The 21803-nt window shown below is 36.4% G+C and overlaps 1 protein-coding gene across 4 annotated transcripts; it reads left to right on the top strand.

The window, feature by feature from the left end:
• The first annotated feature begins 672 nt into the window (after positions 1 to 672).
• On the top strand, positions 673 to 9857 carry LOC131529813 (galactose-specific lectin nattectin-like). 4 transcript variants are annotated; one of them, XM_058759725.1, is made up of 8 exons: positions 673 to 716; positions 819 to 932; positions 5050 to 5172; positions 5308 to 5375; positions 5584 to 5669; positions 5834 to 5959; positions 6145 to 6250; positions 9670 to 9857. In XM_058759725.1, the coding sequence occupies exons 4-8, from the start codon at positions 5315 to 5317 to the stop codon at positions 9732 to 9734; spliced, it is 444 nt and encodes a 147-aa protein (XP_058615708.1). In that variant the 5' UTR covers positions 673 to 716; positions 819 to 932; positions 5050 to 5172; positions 5308 to 5314; the 3' UTR covers positions 9735 to 9857. The 4 variants fall into 4 exon arrangements, with proteins under 4 accessions (XP_058615708.1, XP_058615707.1, XP_058615710.1 ...); XM_058759724.1 differs by lacking the exons at positions 673 to 716; positions 819 to 932 and adding an exon at positions 1374 to 1493; XM_058759727.1 differs by lacking the exons at positions 673 to 716; positions 819 to 932 and adding an exon at positions 3153 to 3170.
• The last annotated feature ends 11946 nt before the right edge of the window (positions 9858 to 21803 follow it).

The following is a 21803-nucleotide window of genomic DNA, read 5'->3' as shown; positions in this document are numbered from 1 at the left end:
TGTTGATGAGTAGGCTAACTGTTAGGCGCGGTCTCTTTAGAAAAACAATATGTAAATTTTTAATATAAAAAAACCGATGAGCTGTATCCAGTGCACGATAACGTCAGCTAATTAAATTTTAATGAGTTAAATTCTATTTTGTTTGCTAGAATTCATTCGATTCTTCTTTTTCAACGAGTGACTGCTATTGAATCAAAGGAGTCGGACTGCGCTGGTGGCGCCATAAACATCATACGAGTGACTCTCTGATTCGATTCACTTAACCATTCAAATGAGTCATTTGTTTGTGAATCAAACTGAGCACGCTGTTGTAGCATTACACCTGCTAAGACAATTCAATATGTGCAATCTGAATTTAATAATAATATTTATTTAGTGGTAACACTGCCGTGTGGGAAGCTCTGACAGAGAAAAACATTATAGATATGTTAGAGAAAGCCGTAAAATGTAAGTGCATCATCTTTTGTTCTTGAATGGAGGCCTAATCTGTCTGCTGCACTTGAGCAGGTTCAGTTTTTAGAGTGATTGAAAACTTTTGAAGCGTATATGCCGTATGATGTGATTAAAATCATACTTATTTTACTGTGGTGGGGATTATTATGAGCAAACAAACTTAAAAATTTAATCTGAACACTATAATCTGACCTTTTTTTTTTTTTACAGAAATTATGAGCTGCTGCATGAATTTATGCATTAACATTCATCAAACACATGAGGTGCGAATTCTGGGTCTAGTCCTAATAATTGTAAAAAAAAAAACTGTAATGCTTAAGATTTAATAATTACCTTACAATATATATTTATACATATATTTCAAGGCTGCAATTTGGAAAAACCTTCAAGCTAATGCTGCTGAAATGGAGGTCAAGGGGACTGAAGAGGTGGCTCCAGCCGGCAGATCAGAAGGGAGGACTTCAGGAGGCAGACACACTGTGAGTTTAAAAGTCCCATCTCTTTAAACTTCCGTACACATGAGACACTATCACATTTCTGTAATTAAAATCCCTTAAAGCAGTGGTTCTCAACCGGTGGGGCGCGAGTAGGCTACAGGATGGGAGGGGGAAAAAAATGATTTTTTTTTTTTTTTATCACTAAACTACTGTCATAAAAAGTTATAGTTTTGTATATACATAACTCCTGAATAAAAATTAAAATGTTTTTGGACTGATTATTTTTTTTTTAAAGAGTTTTGAACAAATTTGATTGGTTTGTCGATAGTGAGCGCAAATGCAGGTGATAAGCGGTTTTATTAAGCGAGTCATTGAGTCGTTCATTCAAACGATTCGTTCAAACTGCCGATTCATCAAGAATGAGACAGATGTTTGTGCATGGGTCATTGAATCTTTGACTCAACCGATTCGTTCAAAACACTGAATCATTCAAAACACGATTGAGTTGCTGTGAGATGCGCTATGCTGTGATCTTTGTTTGGATTCATCGGATCTATTTTCGCTGCTAAAATAGACCAAAACAGTCATTATTTCGTCTAAAATGTAAGTGACTAATATTATTAACTTGTTTGTTGAACTGTCATATGAAATCAGTGTCACATTTTCAATCGTGAGGTGAAGGTCAATTGTCAGCTCTCTTGGTCGTCAGGTCGTGTGATGTATGTTGCTGAACTGTATTCAAATGTTATAAATATAAAAACACCACATTTTGAAATTTAACTGCAGTATGTCAATTTAGTTTATTTGTGTGTGCTGCGCTCACAGACTTTAGAAAACGGCGCTCATTTGTTTGATTTCTCCTCGAGAAGCTGCGCGAGCCTCAAAAGTTTAAGGTCTTTTTCTAATTCGTTTTTTCATATTCGTCATTTGGTGGCTCTCAATTGTCAAAAACACCCCTCAAAATATTTGCTACTGATGCGAAAAATGCAGAAAATCAAACCATCCAAATTAATTTTTATGACGGACGGAAGTTTCAGAGGCTGCAAACGTATAAAACATGAGGTCGTATTTAGTTTTAATATATTTAGTTTTATAACGAATAAACTAGTCAGAATATAGGCTACAGTTAAAGCTTTCCTTTAGTTTTTGACAGAAATCAAATCAGATCTGGCGAAGCATCTGGATGACACTATGTGGCTTGCGTCTCTGTCCTATTTGGTCGATATATTTGACCGCTTGAACGGTCTCAACCTGTCTTTGCAAGGCCGCGAAACTCATATTTTGCTCCTTGCTGACAAAGTGCACGCCTTCACACAAAAACTAGACCTGTGGCATGGCCGCATTAGTCGAGGGAACTGCGACATGTTCCCCAGCCTTGCAGACTTCATCACTGATGCAGGCACGTCACACGATTTCTCCTCCCTGTTTCAATCAGCGTCTGAACACCTGTCAGCAATGAGAAGACAATTTGCGACGTACTTTAAAGAGGATTATCGCTCTTTTGCGTGGGTTCGAGATCCGTCTGTGTGCACAGCAAACGAGCTATCAATTGATTTGCAGGAACAGCTTATTGAGCTGAAGAGTGACAGTAGACTGAAGGAACTCTTTAGCTCCTGCCCTCTTTCGTCATTCTGGGCAGCATCGATGCAGGAATATCCTGAACTCTGTGACGTCGCCTTGAAGATTCTCCTTCCTTTCGCGTCCACATATTTGTGTGAGGCAGGATTCTCAAAAATGACTGCACTCAAAACGAAATACTGCAATTGTGCACGAATCGAGGATGATTTGAGGCTATGTTTATCAAACATTGAGCCAAGAATTGAGGATCTTTGCAAGGCAAAGCAGGCTCAGGTCTCACATTAACATCACCTACCTGCAAGCTTCTGTAAAAAATGCAGATGATGCCTAGTAATAATAACAATAATAAAGCATAAATTAATATCAGAGGTCTGGTGCCAATTCCCAATTATAGCAATAGCCTAGTAATGATAATAGGCCTATACTGATGATGATAATAATAATAATAACAACAATAAAGCATGTAACCTCATATAATTATATAGCAATAGCCTAGTAATGATGATAGGCCTACTACTACTCATAATAATAATAATAATGTCTGCAAGCTCACATTAGAAGTCTGGTGCTACTGCCAATTCTAACAATAGCCTAGTAACTGGGGCACTGGGGCCCCAACTGCAATGAACCAGCTTTGGGGGCCCAGCTTGCAAAAGGTTGAGAACCCCTGCCTTAAAGGGTCTTTATGCTGCACCAATTAGTGTAAGCAGCAACACTTCCCATAATATCTAATGTACTTGTTAATTTGTAAGAAGAATGCTTATATTAGTCGCTTATATACTGTCTCACCCTTATCCCTAAGTTACAGTAATCAAAAAAATTTTATATTTTGAAATTCAAAAAATCTTAGCTTCATCGGAATGAGATGACACTTGGTTACTTTTGTCACATTAGCAATATGAACACACACAAAAAATCATGGACATGATTCGGATATGTTAAAGGGTAAAAAAAAAATAGTCACACTTTTCTTCGCGGTCAAAAATGACTGACATAGGAAATGAATGGGAAATACGAAAAAATGTGAAAACTCAGTGAATCTTTTGGTTGTACAAACTCAAATTCAGCAAATCAGCCACTGGTCAGAAAAAAAGTGTGCAGCAATCAAGGGGTGACTCTCTAGAATATCAGGAGTGCAAAACAGACACACGCACACACACACATATACATATATACACAGAAATGAACTGGTAAAACTGCAACAGAGCAAATTTTGAAAATATGTTAACATTAATTGAATTACATTGAATAAAATATCAATTAATTACAAAATGTTTATATAAAGTGTTTTGAATTATCACTATCTATTCCTTGTTTTGTTGTTAATTATCAAATATTGAGTAACAAAAATGCTTTCTATGTATTCCCTTTCTAACCAGATTTTAATGTTTGACTGTAATCATAATGTAAAACCTGATACTTATCTAACCAAAAATATCTAAACCTTGACAAAAAGTAGTCTTTTAGAATGTCTAGATATATATCTAATAGCAAAACCTAAAAAAATTAAGAAATTATGTCTAAAAAACAACGGGAATCCAAAAGCCTCTGTATATATCTATATAGGGTGCTTGTCACGAATCTGGTCTGTAACTTCCATTCACTCACCACCAGAGGTCACTCACTCACCACAGTATTCATTGCACTGATCACATTACTGTTGCACTTCACCATCTACTACATTTCCCATCATCCATTGCACAGATCACACAGCTGTCACAGATTACACATTGCACTGATTACACAGCTGAAACCCATTTAGACACTCTTTATAAGCCTTGGACTTTCCATGCCTCAGGGCCGAGTATTGTATGCATTATCGCTGCCCTACAGAGCCCCGTTAGTTTTTCTGTCACTTTTGACCGTGAAGAAGGCAAGTGTGACTCCTAAACGAAGAGGGCCAGAGGGTTAATAAAATCCAAAAAAGGTCACACAAGGCAGGCAGAGACACACAAGAAACAGGACATTGACGTTAATACCAGACACTCGAGACAGGGAAACACAGGGCTTAAATACTATAACTAAACGAGGTAATTAAACAAACACAGCTGGAACAGAATGAACATATAATAGCTAAATGGGGACAGGAACAGGAAAATAACCAAATATGGGCATACAAGAGGTGAAACTAGGTTAAGGGGAGCAAGAGACAGAAAACCACAAGACAGGACACAGGTCTGACACATACATACATAGAAATACATTAAAAATACAAAAAATTAATTAAAATGCAAACATCAATGTTGCGGTGAGGCACTTTAAGTGGAAGTAAATGGGTTTTTTTTTTTTAATGATTTAAAAACAGAAATGTCATGCCCATGGTTTTTGGAAATAAAAAAGAAAAGTGTGTTATAATCACTCACACACACAAACTACATATCAACTACTCCCACTTTTTCATAAATAAATCAGGGTTTTGCTGGATCATATGTAAAGACTTCAAGAATTATTATTGCTGAATAGAGATATTCATGAAGTTATAAGAGATTGTGATTAAATGATTGTAATAAAGTCATTACTAGAGCGGCTCAACTTTGAACAACAACGCAACTTTGACCATCTCATTATTTCTGTCACATAGATTTCACTGCAGTACTGCCAACTGGACAGTGGGCATGCTACATAAAGTATAAAAGCAGGGCTCTTTCTGGAACTTCACAAAATCTTCCTCTGAGATTCTGAAGGCAACGATCTGAAAACCAAGGTGAGTTTTGGCACAGAGACCTACTGAATAACCTTTTGACTTAAAGTATCTTTGCCTTTAAAATACATTGACAATCCACAATGTGCAATAATAATACATACATTCAATTTTAAATGCTTAACTTTTATTTTTCAGTTTCATCATGGCAATGCTGAGAAGTCTTCTGCTTCTTTTCGTTGTGTTCTCCATGGGGAAGGCAGGAGGTAACAAATAGCTACATTTGTTTGTAAAAACTCCTCGTTAATTAATTTTAAAAGCTTTTCTGCCAAAACTTTGATGTTTTGTAGCTTTATGGAGAAGGATAGCAGGAAATGTATGCTATTCAGCCAGCTAATATTTATCATAATATTATTGTAATATTTCTATATTGTAATGTTTATTTACTGGATACGTAATTTAATTTAATTTAAGTTAAAAAATGCCCCTATGGATGGACAAATTTTGGAGTCCGATGCTACAAGTTCTTCTCTCAGACGGTCAACTGGGTCACAGCAGAGGTAAATAAAATTTCCTTTTTGTAAATAAATTTGACAGAAAACTAATACTGAGCAAGTAATCAGTCAGACCCAACCTTTTTATTTTTTCTCCTTTTTTTAAAGTTATGCTTTATGCTAAAAAGACTGTATTTTGTATTGACAATAAAAAAAATCTCTCTCTTTAGAGGAACTGCCTAAGTCTGGATGCAAATCTTGCATCTGTACATAGTAAAATAGAACAAGATTTTCTTCTGAGTCTGTTGCCGTCGCCTTCCACACGTTGTTGGTTTGGTACTCACGATGGTAACCATGTAAGTAAAGTTGTGTGGCCTTTTTTGTTTTGTTTTGCTTTGTCTAGCTTGTTTGTCTAGAGTAGACTGATCTCCAAAGTTTGCAATGAAGATGGTTTGACTTCTTCAAAGCCAAACAAAATGACCTTCTAAATTGAGTCTGAATACAGTAGAGCACTCTTATAATCGCTGTCTTTGCTTTTTAGAAAGGACAATGGTTGTGGACTGACGGAACTCCATATGACTACACTAACTGGGGCCCTTCACAACCTTCTGGTGGTACTGAGAACTGCGGGGAGTTCAACTTCAACCGTAAGAATGAAGTGTTTTATTTACCATAATTATTTACATTCCTATTATTTCAGATCATCCAGTAACATGAAATGGCTCATTTGTAGGGATGGGTACCGAGAACCGGTATTTTTTTTTTGGACCGGTACGTAATTAAGTCAATACCGGACTACCGATAAGCTTCAGCAGTGGCGTGCACAAGGGGGGGGTCCCTTTGAGGTCCGACGGTAAAGTGCCCTTGCGGTCCGGTGCCCCTAGTCTGCGATTTCTGCCAAGAGTAGGGGTGTTCGATATGAAGATTTTTGATGGTGGACTATAAAAATGTCTCCACGATCTGCTTTTTGAAGAAATATCGTAGTATCGTACTTAAGCGCGCATTATATCAGCTGCAGTAGCCTACTGGCTCCGCCGTCTCTGTGTACTGTACAACGCCACATACATTCACATCAGTGTTAACTCAGCGGTAGAGTTACTCTCACGGGACACTGCACTTATTCGCAGTCACAAAAGTACATTATCTGCATCTGCTTCAAAGACTTACTGGTTAAACGTTTCATTCGTGTGCTGTTCTGACGAGCGCCTTTTCTGAGCACATACACCCAAAGCGCGTGCTCTAAAATGATATTTTTACCAAATCGCCCACCCCTAGCCGAGGGGGACAAAACCCATACTCACGTTACACAACTATAAGGCCTCGTTTACACTGTCAGTTAAATGTGACCCAATTCCGATTTTTTTGCTCATGTGTGACACAGATCGGATCTGTTCTATGACAAGTAGTAGCGACACCAGCGTCAGATGCAATATATTCAGTAGTGTAATAGTGAACAAAGGAGGCAACACTAGTAATATAATGAAACATTTACTAACAAAACACAACATCTACCTCATCTACCTGCTGTAGCCTATTTACTATGTCTCCCGGCTCCAGCTCCAACTGCAACTCGCGAGACACATTCACATCAAATGTTCACTCAGCGGTAGATTTACACTCAAGAGACACTGCACTTATTCGCAATCACAAAAGTACATTATTTGCGGGTGCTTTAGTTTAAAGCCTTGCCGGTTAAACATTTCATTCGCGTGCTGCTCTGACGTGCGCTTATTCAGAGCGCGTACACTGAAGCGTGCGTAAGTTACTTTTATTATTATTTACTCACTGTCATGTTGTACCAAACCTGTATTCATTTTTATTCTTGTCCTGAAAACAAAAGATGATATTTTGAAGAATGTGGGTAACCAAACAGTTGCTGATCCACTGACTTTGATAGAAAAAAAAAAAAAAAATATATATATATATATATATATATATATATATATATATATACAGTGAGGAAAATAAGTATTTGAACACCCTGCTATTTTGCAAGTTCTCCCACTTAGAAATCATGGAGGGTCTGAAATTGTCATCGAGGTGCATGTCCACTGTCAGAGACATAATCTAAAAAAAAATCCAGAAATCACAATGTATGATTTTTAACTATTTATTTGTATGATACAGCTGCAAATAAGTATTTGAACACCTGTCTATCAGCTAGAATTCCGACCCTCAAAGACCTGTTAGTCTGCCTTTAAAATGTCCACCTCCACTCCATTTATTATCCTAAATTAGATGGACCTGTTTGAGGTCGTTAGCTGCATAAAGACACCTGTCCACCCCATACAATCAGTAAGAATCCAACTACTAACATGGCCAAGACCAAAGAGCTGTCCAAAGACACTAGAGACAAAATTGTACACCTCCACAAGGCTGGAAAGGGCTACGGGAAATTGCCAAGCAGCTTGGTGAAAAAGGTCCACTGTTGGAGCAATCATTAGAAAATGGAAGAAGCTAAACATGACTGTCAATCTCCCTCGGACTGGGGCTCCATGCAAGATCTCACCTCGTGGGGTCTCAATGATCCTAAGAAAGGTGAGAAATCAGCCCAGAACTACACGGGAGGAGCTGGTCAATGACCTGAAAAGAGCTGGGACCACCGCTTCCAAGGTTACTGTTGGTAATACACTAAGACGTCATGGTTTGAAATCATGCATGGCACGGAAGGTTCCCCTGCTTAAACCAGCACATGTCCAGGCCCGACTTAAGTTTGCCAATGACCATTTGGATGATCCAGAGGAGTCATGGGAGAAAGTCATGTGGTCAGATGAGACCAAAATAGAACTTTTTGGTCATAATTCCACTAAACGTGTTTGGAGGAAGAAGAATGATGAGTACCATCGCAAGAACACCATCCCTACTGTGAAGCATGGGGTGGTAGCATCATGCTTTGGGGTGTTTTTCTGCACATGGGACAGGGCGACTGCACTGTATTAAGGAGAGGATGACCGGGGCCATGTATTGTGAGATTTTGGAGAACAACCTCCTTCCCTCAGTTAGAGCATTGAAGATGGGTCAAGGCTGGGTCTTCCAACATGACAATGACCAAGCACACAGCCAGGATAACCAAGGAGTGGCTCTGTAAGAAGCATATCAAGGTTCTGGCGTGGCCTAGCCAGTCTCCAGACCTAAACCCAATAGAGAATCTTTGGAGGGAGCTCAAAGCCAGAAACCTGACTGATCTAGAGAAGATCTGTGTGGAGGAGTGGGCCAAAATCCCTCCTGCAGTGTGTGCAAACCTGGTGAAAAACTACAGGAAACGTTTGACCTCTGTAATTGCAAACAAAGGCTACTGTACCAAATATTAACATTGATTTTCTCAGGTGTTCAAATACTTATTTGCAGCTGTATCATACAAATAAATAGTTAAAAATCATACATTGTGATTTCTGGATTTTTTTTTAGATTATGTCTCTCACAGTGGACATGCACCTACGATGACAATTTCAAACCCCTCCATGATTTCTAAGTGGGAGAACTTGCAAAATAGCAGGGTGTTCAAATACTTATTTTCCTCACTGTATATATATATATATATATATATGGAAGTCACTGGGGAACAGCAACTGTTTGGTTACCTACATTCTTCAAAATATCATCTTTTGTGTTCAGCACAAGAATAAAAATGAATACATTCTTCAAAATATTTTTTTATGTTTAACAGAAGAAAGAAACTCATTCAGGTTTAAAACAACTTGAGAGTGAGTAAATGATGACAATTTTCATTTATGGGTGAACTATTCCTTTAAATGTTAATAAAATACAACACAAAGAGAAAAATAACTCCCTGCTCCTGACTGAAGAACTTTTATACAGTTGCTAATGTTCAGCAGTAATAAAATAACTTGAAATTTTCAACTTTTCACATCATATCTTTTTGCACCAAATAGTATCGATAACAGTATTGATAAGTACCAGTATCGATAAGAAGTATCGATATCGATAAAATGTAAACGATACCCATCCCTACTCATTTGTCAAAAATGTCCTAAACATTCTATTTTATTTTGATTCTAACATGACAATAATGATGAGAATAACATTTCATTTTTTCACCCCACAGCTAACCTTTGGAACGATCAAACCTGTGCAAACACGCAGGCTTATGTTTGTGCTAAAGACCTGTGAGATCACATGCAGTCATCCTGCTCCACAGTTACTTTGACAAGTGTTATTCTGAAATTAAAATTTTCTTAAATATTTTCTCAGCTTTAATTTCTTCCCAGTACTGTACCACCCCTCAAATCAATAAAGGCATTTAAAAAAATCTTGTGTCACAATGATTTAAAATATGGTAATTAGAATGGCATTATAGGCTTCTTGTGATGTCATCTTCAGGGGAGGTGCTCACAAAGAAGACTAGAAGACAAAAATCTGTCCCAGCAGAGGGACTCTTATAGTCTTTATTTAAAAACGTACACTGGGTTCTATACACCCTAGGGTTCTTTACTCCCTTTAAAAAAAATAAAAATTAAAAAAAACTTTTATGCCAAAAAGGTTCTGTTTAAGGAGAAATGATTAAATGATTGCACAATACATAACCAATATATATATATACATAAATATATAAATAGTTAGTTATGGGGGAAACACACTGGCCCCAGACCTACGCATACGTACATTTATTTATAGGTGTATGTTTAGAGTTATTTTGTGTACACCTCTGGATGGGTGTTGTGTTTTATTACTCTAATCACCATAATTTCCACTGTGATATAAAAATATTAAATAATTTTGGCAGCCCAAACTTTCTCACCAAAGTATGAATTTCATTTGTCACATGCTGATTGCCATTTTTATGGTCAATTGTCATTTGATGACATATGCATATTCCTTTGTAGTTTGTAGTTTAGATTATGTTATAAATAAAATGGCAATCCTGTCATTTAAACTAGTTTCCTCTTTGTTATTAATAGCTGACTGAAACTGGCTAGCTAATAACTCCATGAAGCACATATTACATACACTATATTGGCAAAAGTATTGGGTCACCCCCATCTAATGAACAGGTTTGACTACTTCAGTAATTTCCATGAGTACAAATCTTTTATTTTTTATTTTTAAGCATATAATGATATTCTAGGGAATTGTGTGCTTCTAATTTTAAAGCAACAGTTTGGACAGGACTCTTTTCTATTCTAACATGACAATGCCTCTGTTTATAAGGCAAGGTTCAAAAAGAAGTGATTGATTGAGTCAGTGTGGAAGAACTTGACTGGTCTGCAGAAAGCCAAGTCCTAATTCTAGCTGAACACTTCTAGTGTGACTTTAAATGCAGATCTTGAGCCTAAAACTCATCACTAAACACCGATGACTTGTACACATGGGTAGAGTCATTTTAGACACTTCCAAATCTGTTGCAACAGAGATGGAAATACAATTTTTAAATAAATGAATTGTTTCCATCTTCATTGCCACAGTTTTGGAAGTGACTTTTTTTGTTCTAAAGAAGGGAGTGTCCCAATACTTTTGTCCATATACACTGTAAAAAAAAAAAAAATCTTAAAAAAAAACGGTCAAATGACTGGCAGCTGCGGCTGCCAAACAAAAACCCTAAAATTACAATAAAATACCTTAATTGAAATAAAGTGCAAAAACAATCATTTTACAGAAAATTTCATTGAAGGTTTTACAGAAAAAAACTGTTATTTTAGAGATTTTTCTTGTTTCAATTACAATATTTTTCTTTTAATTTTATGGTTTTTGCTTGGCAGCCGTAGCTGCCAGTGATTTGACCGTTTTTTTTACAGGACTTTTTTTACAGTGTAAAACCCTTATTTTACAGATTTTTCCTTGTTACAATTATGATATTTTACTTTTAATTTTACGGTTTTTGCTTGGCAGCTGTAGCTGCCAGTCATTTGACCGTTTTTTTACAGGACCTTTTTTCCAGTGTAAAACCCTTATTTTACAGATGTTTCCTGGATTATTACAATGAAAGCACTAAATGTTCTACAGAGAAACACTGTTATTTTACCAATTATTACAATCAAAAGCCTTCAATAAAGTGTCAAAGCATGCTCAAGATGGAAAATTCAGTTTTGTTTAGAAGACAAAATACAAAGTCTGTACAGATGCCGTAAGAAATTAAAATTTTACATTTTATTTATTTTTTTAAAGAAATACCGCACAATTACATTTAAAATACTGTACTGGAGAAGAACATAGAACAGTTTCATAAAAATGTTGAATTAAATATATTCAACTTAAAGGACAAGTTCACTTCCAGAATAAATATTTCCTGATCATTTACTCACCCCCATGTAATCCAAGATGTTCATGTCTTTCTTTACTCAGTCAAAAAGAAATTAAAGTTTTTGAGAAGAAAATAATTTTTCTCCATATAGTGGACTTCAGTGGGAGTCAACTGGAATGTTTTCCTCAAAAACCTTATTTTCTTTTCGACAGAAAAAAGAAAGACATGAACATCTTGGATGACATGGGGATGAATAAATTATCAGCAAATCTTCATTCTGGAATTGAACTAGTCCTTTTAAACTGAAAAAAATTACTAAAATATATGTACAAGATTGTCAAGCAATTTTATTATTCAGATGTAAAATAACATTATCAATGAATTCTTCATAAACATTTCTTCAGAGCCCCCAGGAGGAATTGAATAGCTAAAAATTGCATTTCTACCTTATCAGTTAGGGTTACTCTCATGATGAGGTCATGAATACATAACATAAGTCTTATATTAATCCACAATAGTCTACGGACTAAAAGCACAGATCCAGTAAGTTATACGGACAGGTCACCGGGTTTCCACCTGAATGTTTATCTTGACTCCAGACATTAGCGACTGTGTTTAAGTCAAGTGAATTTTGAGATGACTTTCTGTATTTGACCATTCAAGTGAGGTTGCGGTTTTCTGTGTGACATGGTCATATATCGCCCAGCCCTAACTAACCAGTATTAGCTCATACTAAAGTAATACACATTAACTGGTAGGACATGATATGTAATCGTGATTAGCATCTCACTTCAATCTTGATGTAACTATAAAACATTTGGCTATACATTAATAAAAGGTACTTACCTTTTGCAGTTTGCTTGTCTGTTAGCTGCTGGTAGAAGTGTCCATATTCGCGTTTATTCGTTCTCAATCGTCATCCCACAACACAAACTCACTCAAAATATGAATTCAACACTCAGATAATACATATAAAAGCTATTACTAGAGGAGCGACCGCAGCAGACTGCAGAAGCCTAGCAGCAGCGGCACACTGTCACTGCTGTGAAAGTGTACATTCAAATTTGAGCGGGAAAACGGCGCGCTCGCTAGTCATTGGCCAGATTCCTGAGTGACAGTCAGCTTAACCAATCAGCTCAAAGCAACACTGAGCAACAGCAAATAGCGTTGCAACTATGGAAAAAAAAAGATTACAGTTAACTTAATTAAAATAACTTAATTAAAGATTACAAATATGTCTTTTTTTTTGTTTATTTTTATTTGTAGGCTGTTACATTTAATTAATTGATCAAATGGTGATTTCACATTGCATCCGTGCTATTCAGTGTTCACCACCTGTCATTTCCCTCTGATTTTAGGGTTTAGTTAGGTTTAGGGCCAGAGGGACTATGTTTTCAGACAGGATCAATAAAATATGCTGATTTAGGAACAGGTCTTACTTGGAAAAATCATGGTAGTCGTGTGTGTGTGTGTGTGTGTGTGTACGTACCTGTTTTTCTATTCAGGTGGGGACTTAAACCTGAATACACACAGACTCATGGGGACTCGTGTCACGGTGGGGACCTAAATTGAGGTCCCCACGGGTAAACAAGCTAATAAATTACACAGAATTAAGTTTTTTGAAAATCTAAAAATGCAGAAAGTTTCCTGAAAGGGGTAGGTTTAGTTGTAGGGTTGGTGTAGGGCAATAGAATATACGGTCTGTACAGTAGAAAAAGCATTACGCCTATGGAGAGTCTCCACAAGGATAGCAAACCAGACGTGCGCGTGTGTGTGTGTGTGTGTGTACGTTTGGCTACTTGTGCGGTTATACATGACCAATAAGCACCCTTTTGTATTTTAACAAATCCATGATCTTTCCTTTAGAAGCACCAGTTGTACAACTACTGTATGGTATTTTCTGTATTTGGCCCTTCAGTGTTACACAGCCTGTTAATGCTCTGTCCACCATGACACTTATTTAAAAATACTGCCATAATTGCATGCAAGTTACAAAATTTGTCTACATACTTTTATTTAATAGCATATATACTGACTGCAGTAGGACTTTATAGCATTTGTGATATGAGACAAGTAAACTGAAAATGATGAACTTCTCACCATAGAAAGTGACAATCTGTATTTCAGTTATTCAAAAGTAAAGACAATGAATAGGTTGCCCTAAGAGTGATGTTCCATCATGAACAGTGTGGTCCTTCCCACATAGCAAGCGATCTTGGCCCAAATGTGGCCTCAAGCTGGCCTCCTGTCGGCAATGTACCCTTTCATCCAGAGCTGGGCCATGTGTGGCAGTGATGGAATATTGCAATAAACATATTACAGATATTTTAATGAAGTGTAGTATTATTTAAATTTAATCTTTGACACGGCAAGTCAAAACAGAATGAAACATAATTTCAAAATTAAGCAAATAAATAAATCGGTCAACTGCATTAAATTAAATTATATTTTATGTTATATATTATTCTCAATACAAATATCTAATTTTAGAATCTTTACACATACACATATGTATATATAGAGAGAGAGAGAAAGAGAGAGAACATTTAACTTATGCAATATTAATTTGGTTTTAACATGGGGCACATACATTTATTAATATGCTGTCATTCACTAGCATTAAATAAAATGATCATAAAAGTATTTTATTTTTATTCAAATCTTTGGTATCCATGTGATGCTTTGTGTGAGGAACAGATACAAATTCAAACCATTCATAAATGATATGTATCTCCTTCCTCTGTAGCTATAGTAACAGATTCTAAATTTGCCGTTAAGAAGTTTTATAAGAAGTTTTATGGCAGCGATATCAAACGCTCATTGGCTCCCGCTGGTTTCGTCATAGATTGCGCCGAAGGGTTCTGGACTTCCGGATTGGAGTGTGTTGGCTTACGATCAGATACATACAAACGCGGGGAAGACTGGGGACTGTGAAGTTAAGGTATTGTGAGGATAGTAAATATAGGTGAGAGGAACTTGGATTGCGACTATCGACCGACGGCCTGTACAGGTCCGGAACGATACTCCAGAGAAGTTCCTTGCAAACCTGGGGGACAATGGCAGGGAAAGAAACAGATAGTGAGAGTAACAGTGTGCTTTGTAGTGAGGAAGATGAAGCGGGGATAAATGAGTGGGAAAATGTAGGAAAGGGAAAGAGTGGAAAAAGCCGGAAAAGAAAGAAAAAAGAAACACAGCATTGAAGAAACGGAAAGTGAAGGAAGTGAAGAAAGGGAAAAAAGAATGAGAGAGGGTACAATGAATGTAGTGGTTAGGTTTGAAGGAGAGGGCGGAATAAAGAAAACTGACCCGATTAAATTAACAAAAATCATCAAAGGACAAATTGGAGAAGTAAGATATGCTAGAATTCTAGGAGATGGAAACTTGTTAATTGGATGTAATAATAAAGTCCAAATGGAGAAGGCTAGAAAGCTAACAAGTGTTGGAAAAAATAAAAGTCCTTAGGGCTGTAAGAGTTGGGGAAAAGAGAATCAATGGAAGCAAGGGTGTGATATATGGAGTTCCTATTGATGTTAATATAAAATATTTAGTGGAAAGCATTAAAGTGGAAAATGGTACAGTGAAAAGTGTAAGAAGAATGATGAAAGGAGTAGAGAAAAAGGAAACAGAATCAGTACTAATTGAATTTGAGGAGAAAGAGATACCCAAGCAGGTTCATTTTGAATTTGTAAGATATAATATAAGAGAGTATGTAACAAAACCAATGAGATGTTACAAGTGTCAAGAGTTTGGACACATTGCTTCCCTTTGCACATTTTGGCTAAGATGTGCTAGATGTGGAGGGGGACATGAATATGGGAAGTGTGGTGAGGGAACAAAACCAAAATGTTGTAATTGTGGAGGAAATCACAGTGTGGCTTACTGGGGATGTGAGGTATTTAAAAAAGAAGTGGAGGTGCAACAGATAAGGCTAAAAGAGAAGGTATCATATGCTGATGCAGTTAAATTGGCTGGAAAGGAAAAACAGAATAAAGGGGGAAGAGAGAATAAAGATCAAGGAAAAGTAAATGAGCAGCAAGATAAGAAGAATGCTTGGAAAGAGAAGAAGAAATTGGTCACATTCATTGCAGGAGTAATAAATGCAACATTTGAAATAAAATCAAAAACAGAAAGGATTCAGGTGATTGTGAAAGCAGCAGAACATCATTTGGATATGATAGGATTGAAGTGGGAGGAAATAAATGAGGAATTGAGGATGCAAGCAAGTCAAGAGAATCCATGTATTGGGTGATAATATTAATAATGTTAATTTTGCAATGGAATGCAAGAAGTCTATTGGCTAACGGACAAGACTTTAAGAAATGTGTTGCTAGTAGGAGAGAATTACCTGAGGTTATATGTGTACAAGAGACTTGGTTAAAAACTCAATTTGATTTTATCTTATATGGTTATGCGACAGTACGGCATGATAGAAGAGAGAAGGGAGGAGGAGGATGTGCAACATTTATAAAACAGGGTGTATCATACCAAGTATTAGGTATAGGAAATGATCAAGAGTATGTGGTAATAAAAGTGTGGGTTGGAAAGAAGGAGTTGGTGATAGTTAATTATTATAACCCATGTCAAAGACTAGAGATAGGGAAACTTGATGAGGTAGAGGGGCAAGATTGTAGAAGTATGGTATGGTGTGGGGATTTTAATGGGCATAATACATTGTGGGGGAGTGATAGAAATGATATTAATGGTCAAATAATTGAAGAAATGTTAGATGAGAAGAACTTAGTGTGTCTAAATAATGGTGAATGTACAAGAATAGATGTTAACACGGGGAAAGAGTCAGTACTGGATCTTACACTAGTATCAAACAGCATTGCAGCAATATGTGATTGGTCAGTGTATAGAGAAGGAACAATTGGAAGTGATCATTACTCAGTATGGTGCAGAATAAATGTAGAGGTAATATTAAATATAGAAAATATAAGTGACAAGTGGAATCTTGGAAAAGCGGATTGGGGAAAATTTCAGGAAGAAAGTAATAAATACCTAAGTCAAATTAACTTTGAAATGGATGTTGAAACATTAGATTACAAAATAAAACAAGGTATTATATTAGCAGCAAGAGAGGCTATCCCAAAGAGCAAGGGGAAAATAAAAGGAAAGAAATGCCGTGGTGGGATGATGAATGTAAGGAAGTAATTAAAAAGGAATAAAGCATTCAAGGTAGTTAAAAGGACACATAATTTTCAACATATGGTTCAGTATAAACAAGCTCAGGCAGAAGTTAGGAGAACAGTAAGACAGGCAAAAAGGAAATTCTGGAGAACTTATTGTGATTCAATTGGAAACACAACTCCAATAGAAGAAATATGGGGTATGATTAAAAAGATGGGGGGTGATAGAAGGGAATGGGGTTATCCAGTTATGATAGAAGGTAATGAAACTGCAGTAACTAATATAGAAAAGGTAGAGATGTTGGCAAAAGCTTTTGTTAAAATAAATAGCTCTAATAATTTGTCAGAGGAGGGGAAAAGAGGTAGAGAAAGAACAAAGGACGAGAATAGGGGTGTAGTGGGCAGGAAAAATAATGGAGATGGAGGACAAGATGTCCCTTTTAATATGGGAGAACTGCAAAGGGCATTGAATAGGGCGGGGAAAACTGCGCCAGGGAAAGATCAGGTATGTTACAGTATGCTAAAATATTTAAGTCTGGAAAGTCAGGAGAAACTTTTGATGTTATATAACAGAGTGTGGGAGGAGGGAAGGTTACCAATAAGTTGGAAAGAGGCAGTAATTATTCCAATAAGAAAGCCAGGTAAAGATCCAAGTAGGCTGGGAAATTACAGGCCAATTGCACTAACATCACATATTTGTAAATTAATGGAGCGCATGATAAATGAAAGACTTGTGTATTTTTTGGAGAGTAAAGATATAATTGATAGATGTCAAAGCGAAGAAAAGGAAGAAATACTATGGATCCGGTAATAAATTTGGAGGATGAGATAAGAAAAGCTCAAGTAAATAAAGAGACAGTGGGTGCAGTGTTTTTTGATGTGGAGAAGGCGTATGACATGATGTGGAGGGAGGGACTTTTAATTAAGTTGTATTTAATGGGAGTTAGTGGGAAAATGTTTAATTGGATCATGGATTTTTTAGATGGAAGGATTATACAGGTAAAGATAGGACAAGTAGTATCAAAACAATATAATGTAGAAAACAGGACCCCACAAGAGAGTGTAATTAGCCCAATTTTATTTTCCGTCATGATTAATGATATATACTTAGAGCATCCAGTGGATATGGGGAGATCCCTATTTGCAGATGATGGAGCTATATGGAAGAGAGGAAGAAATGGTGAATTTATAAACAAGAAATTACAAAATGGAATTAATCTAGTTGCAGAGTGGGGGATAAAATGGGGATTTAAGTTTTCAGTGGAAAAAACAAAAGTAATGATTTTTACAAATAAAAGGAAGGCTAAGGAATGCAAGGTGGAAATGTATGGAACCACTTTAGAGAAAGTAGAGTGTTTTAGATTCTTGGGAGTATATTTTGACACAAAATTAACTTGGAGGGAACATATAAAGTACACGGTGTATAAATGTAAAAAAGTGCTTAATGTAATGAGGTGTCTTGCAGGATTGGAATGGGGAGCAAGTTTTTCAGCTCTGAAATATATTTATATAGCACTGATAAGGTCTAAATTAGATTATGGTTGTGCTGTGTATGGGTCAGCAGCAAAATCTGTGTTAACTGAATTGGATGTTGTGCAGGCACGAGCTTTAAGAGTATGTTTAGGGGCAATTAGAACTTCCCCAGTGTGTGCACTTCAGGTTGAAGCAGGTGAAATGCCTCTATGGATACGAAGGAAACAATTGATAGCCAACTAAATCATCCAACAAAAAAGGTGCTAGAAAATTGTTGGGAGAAGGAGAGGAGGAAAAAGGAAAGTTTTGGCTGGACAGGAGATTTAATAGCAAAAGAAATGGACATATACGACAAAGAATTTGCTAGTTCTGTGGTGTGGACTAACAAACCAATCTGGACAATGGAAAATACAAAGGTGGACACAGAGCTTCTAATAATAAAAGGCAGCAGTGGGATTACAGATATAGTCAGTGAATTTTATAGATATATGGACAATATATACAAGGATAGTATTCAAATTTTTACAGATGGATCAAAGGATTTACAAACAGAGACAACGGGATCTGCTGTGTATATCCCTAGATATCATTTGGGAGTAAACAAAAGAACATCTGATAGTTTAAGTGTGTATAGAGTAGAGTTATATGCTATATTAATAGCATTAGAATGGATTGAACAATCTAGATGGGACAGTGTTGTAATATGTAGTGATTCTGTATCTGCCCTCGTGAGTATAAAGTCTGGTCTAACTAGAAATCATCAGGAATTACTTTATGAAATTTTATTTACAAACTCAAGAATGAGTAAACAAGGGAAAAATATCACATACATGTGGGTGCCAGCACATGTGGGCATCCAGGGAAATGAGAAAGTAGACAGACTGGCAAAAGAAGCTACAAAAAAAGAACATGTTGACATCAAAATTAAATTATCAAAATCAGAAGGGAAGAGTTTAGTGTGGAAAAGGATAAGGCAAAAATGGCAGCAGCAGTGGGATAATGAAATTAAAGGGAGACATCTGTACATGATACAAAATATGATAGGGAAAGTAAAAAGGGAAATAAAAGGAAGGAACAAGTTGTAATAAATAGACTGAGGATTGGTCATTGCAAGTTAAACAAAACTCTTCATGTTATGGGAAAACATCCTACAGGACTATGTGATGAATGTCAGGAGGAGGAAACAATTAAGCATATCTTTATATCATGTAAGAAATATATACAAGAAAGGCAAGAGTTCAAGAGTCAGCTACGGGAAATAGGTATAGTAGAGTATAATGTTAAAAATATAGTAACGTGTGGAAATAATCACCATGGACGGAGATGTTTGTTTAGTTTTTTGAGGAGGACTAGACTGGAAGGACGAATTTAATCAATTTAATTAAGATATAGTAAGTCAAAAGGGAGACAGTAGATGGCAGTAATGCAACACTAAGGATGCCAACTGCCGTAAAACCCCAACGAAGAAGAAGAAGTCATAGATTGCGACATGCCGTGTTTCCGGTGATGCGTGAGAAACGCGCGCGGTCACGGAGTTGATCGGGAGAGTATTTTCAGCGTTTAAATATCGTTGTATTTAGGCTACATGGACAAGCCGTCATATTGCGTACCCAAATTCATGCCAAGGTTTTTGTTTGTTTAAAGGCGGGTGCGGATTTTTTAGGGTTTTTTGCTGTACATTTTGATGTATTATAACTCCGACACGTTTGATGAGCTGACATATTTGCACTCTCTGCCCAATTCAGCTCGGATTTTTTTGACCACTGGGAGCAAACGTGATACGCAACAATTGTGTCTTCAAGTGTAAAGTACCTCAGGGAAAAACATTGTTGATGTTCATTGTGGTTAACTTGTACTTGTTTAACATCATCCAAGTAAAGGACTGACTTGTTGAGGGTTTAACAAACAGATTAAACGATTGTGTGAATTGGGTGTAAAAAGATTACTTTTTACATTACCAATCAGATGGAGTTACATTAACCTCAATGTAGTACATCAGCTTGTTAACGCTGCTTTCTTTAAATAGACGGTTCCTTAAGCGTTAAGAATTTAAATCATTAACGATGTTCGCGCAGTGAAGTGGGCTCTTTAAATGTTCGCGGTTGTGAAGACGCATGACACGTGACAACATCAACATGTCCGATGTAGTATTACCGAATTCCATTCATACTACCTTCATTCATACTATATAGAACGTACTTTTTTAACGGTCGAGTAGTACGTTCGAATTCAAATGTAGTACCTACACAAGTAGTATGCGATTTCGGACGCAGCCTATATGTTGTCTCCAAATACTTTTGAACTAGATTCAGTTAATTGTCCCACTGATGTAAGTGACGTCACCGATTAACGGTACAGTGTTGGCTATTTAGGTTAAATAAATGAGCTTATTTCCAATCGCCCACTGAAAAATTACCATAACTGTCAAAACCTCTCATCTACACGTAAAGATGTGAATAAAATCCCAAACTTTCAAAAAGAGCTCAGTCTATGGAGTTAGCCTAAGGTTACATCCTCTGAAAACGGCTAAGATGCTAACGGATTTGTTCGATGACACTAAACCATTTCTATTAACAAATTTCACCAGAAACGAGTCAAATACAAGCAAGAGAGGTGTCAGGAATAGCTGTATTTAATATTTGTGAGATTTTAGGGACTAAACTTACCGAAAACAGTAAAAACAGCAGCGAGAAACGGAGCTTCCTGCTTGTCAGTCGTTGTGTTGCCGCTCCGTTTCCATGGCAACTCCCTCCGCTCCAGTGTTTGAACTCGGCTCCAATGTTCAACACGTCACAGTCATGCAGAATTTACATAAATAATCATATAAAATTAAAACATTACATAAATAAATAACTTGAATCTAATTAAATTATTATTAAATCATACATTTAATTTATTTAAATGTAGTTATATGACACCCTGCACGTTATTGTCGGATAAAGCAGAACTTTTATATATATTTATTTATTTATTTTTTAATGAATACTCAACCACCTTATTTTATTAGAAAGCCTGCTTGCATGTAGACCAGGGGTGGGCAATTAATTTTCCTAAGGGTCCACAAGAGAAAATTGGGCAGTTAAGAGGGCCAGATTAATACACCCAGATTCTTTATAATAAATAAATAAATAACAAAAAAATAAATAAATAAACAGTAAATGAATGAAAATGTGAAGCACAATATTTTATTGAAATTGTGCTTTTTTTTTTCTTCTTCTTCTTTCTTCTTTTTGCAGTGTTTCAAAAACTAGCATCACAACTTTGGACAAAAAAAAAGCAAGAAAAAATATTTTATATAAATATATAATATACAAAAATTATTTTTAGTTACCCGGGTACATTTACAGGCCTGTTCCACTCTGTGAGAGTGCAGGCACAGATCTCCGATTCCTCTGACCA

This window comes from Onychostoma macrolepis, chromosome 22 (genome assembly GCF_012432095.1).
Source record: "Onychostoma macrolepis isolate SWU-2019 chromosome 22, ASM1243209v1, whole genome shotgun sequence".
NCBI lineage: Eukaryota > Metazoa > Chordata > Actinopteri > Cypriniformes > Cyprinidae > Onychostoma > Onychostoma macrolepis.
The sequence above is the reverse complement of the archived record's forward strand: the minus strand, read 5'-3'. Positions and strand labels throughout refer to the sequence as shown.

What these genes read in the sequence shown, in the direction of transcription:
- LOC131529813 (XM_058759725.1), top strand. Translation starts at nt 5,315, where the DNA reads ATGGCAATGCTGAGAAGTCTTCTGCTTCTTTTCGTTGTGTTCTCCATG. An exon ending in TCAACTGGGTCACAGCAGAG is followed by an intron (nt 5,670 to 5,833) that starts GTAAATAAAATT and finishes CTCTCTCTTTAG; the next exon opens with AGGAACTGCCTAAGTCTGGA. An exon ending in CGGGGAGTTCAACTTCAACC is followed by an intron (nt 6,251 to 9,669) that starts GTAAGAATGAAG and finishes TTCACCCCACAG; the next exon opens with CTAACCTTTGGAACGATCAA.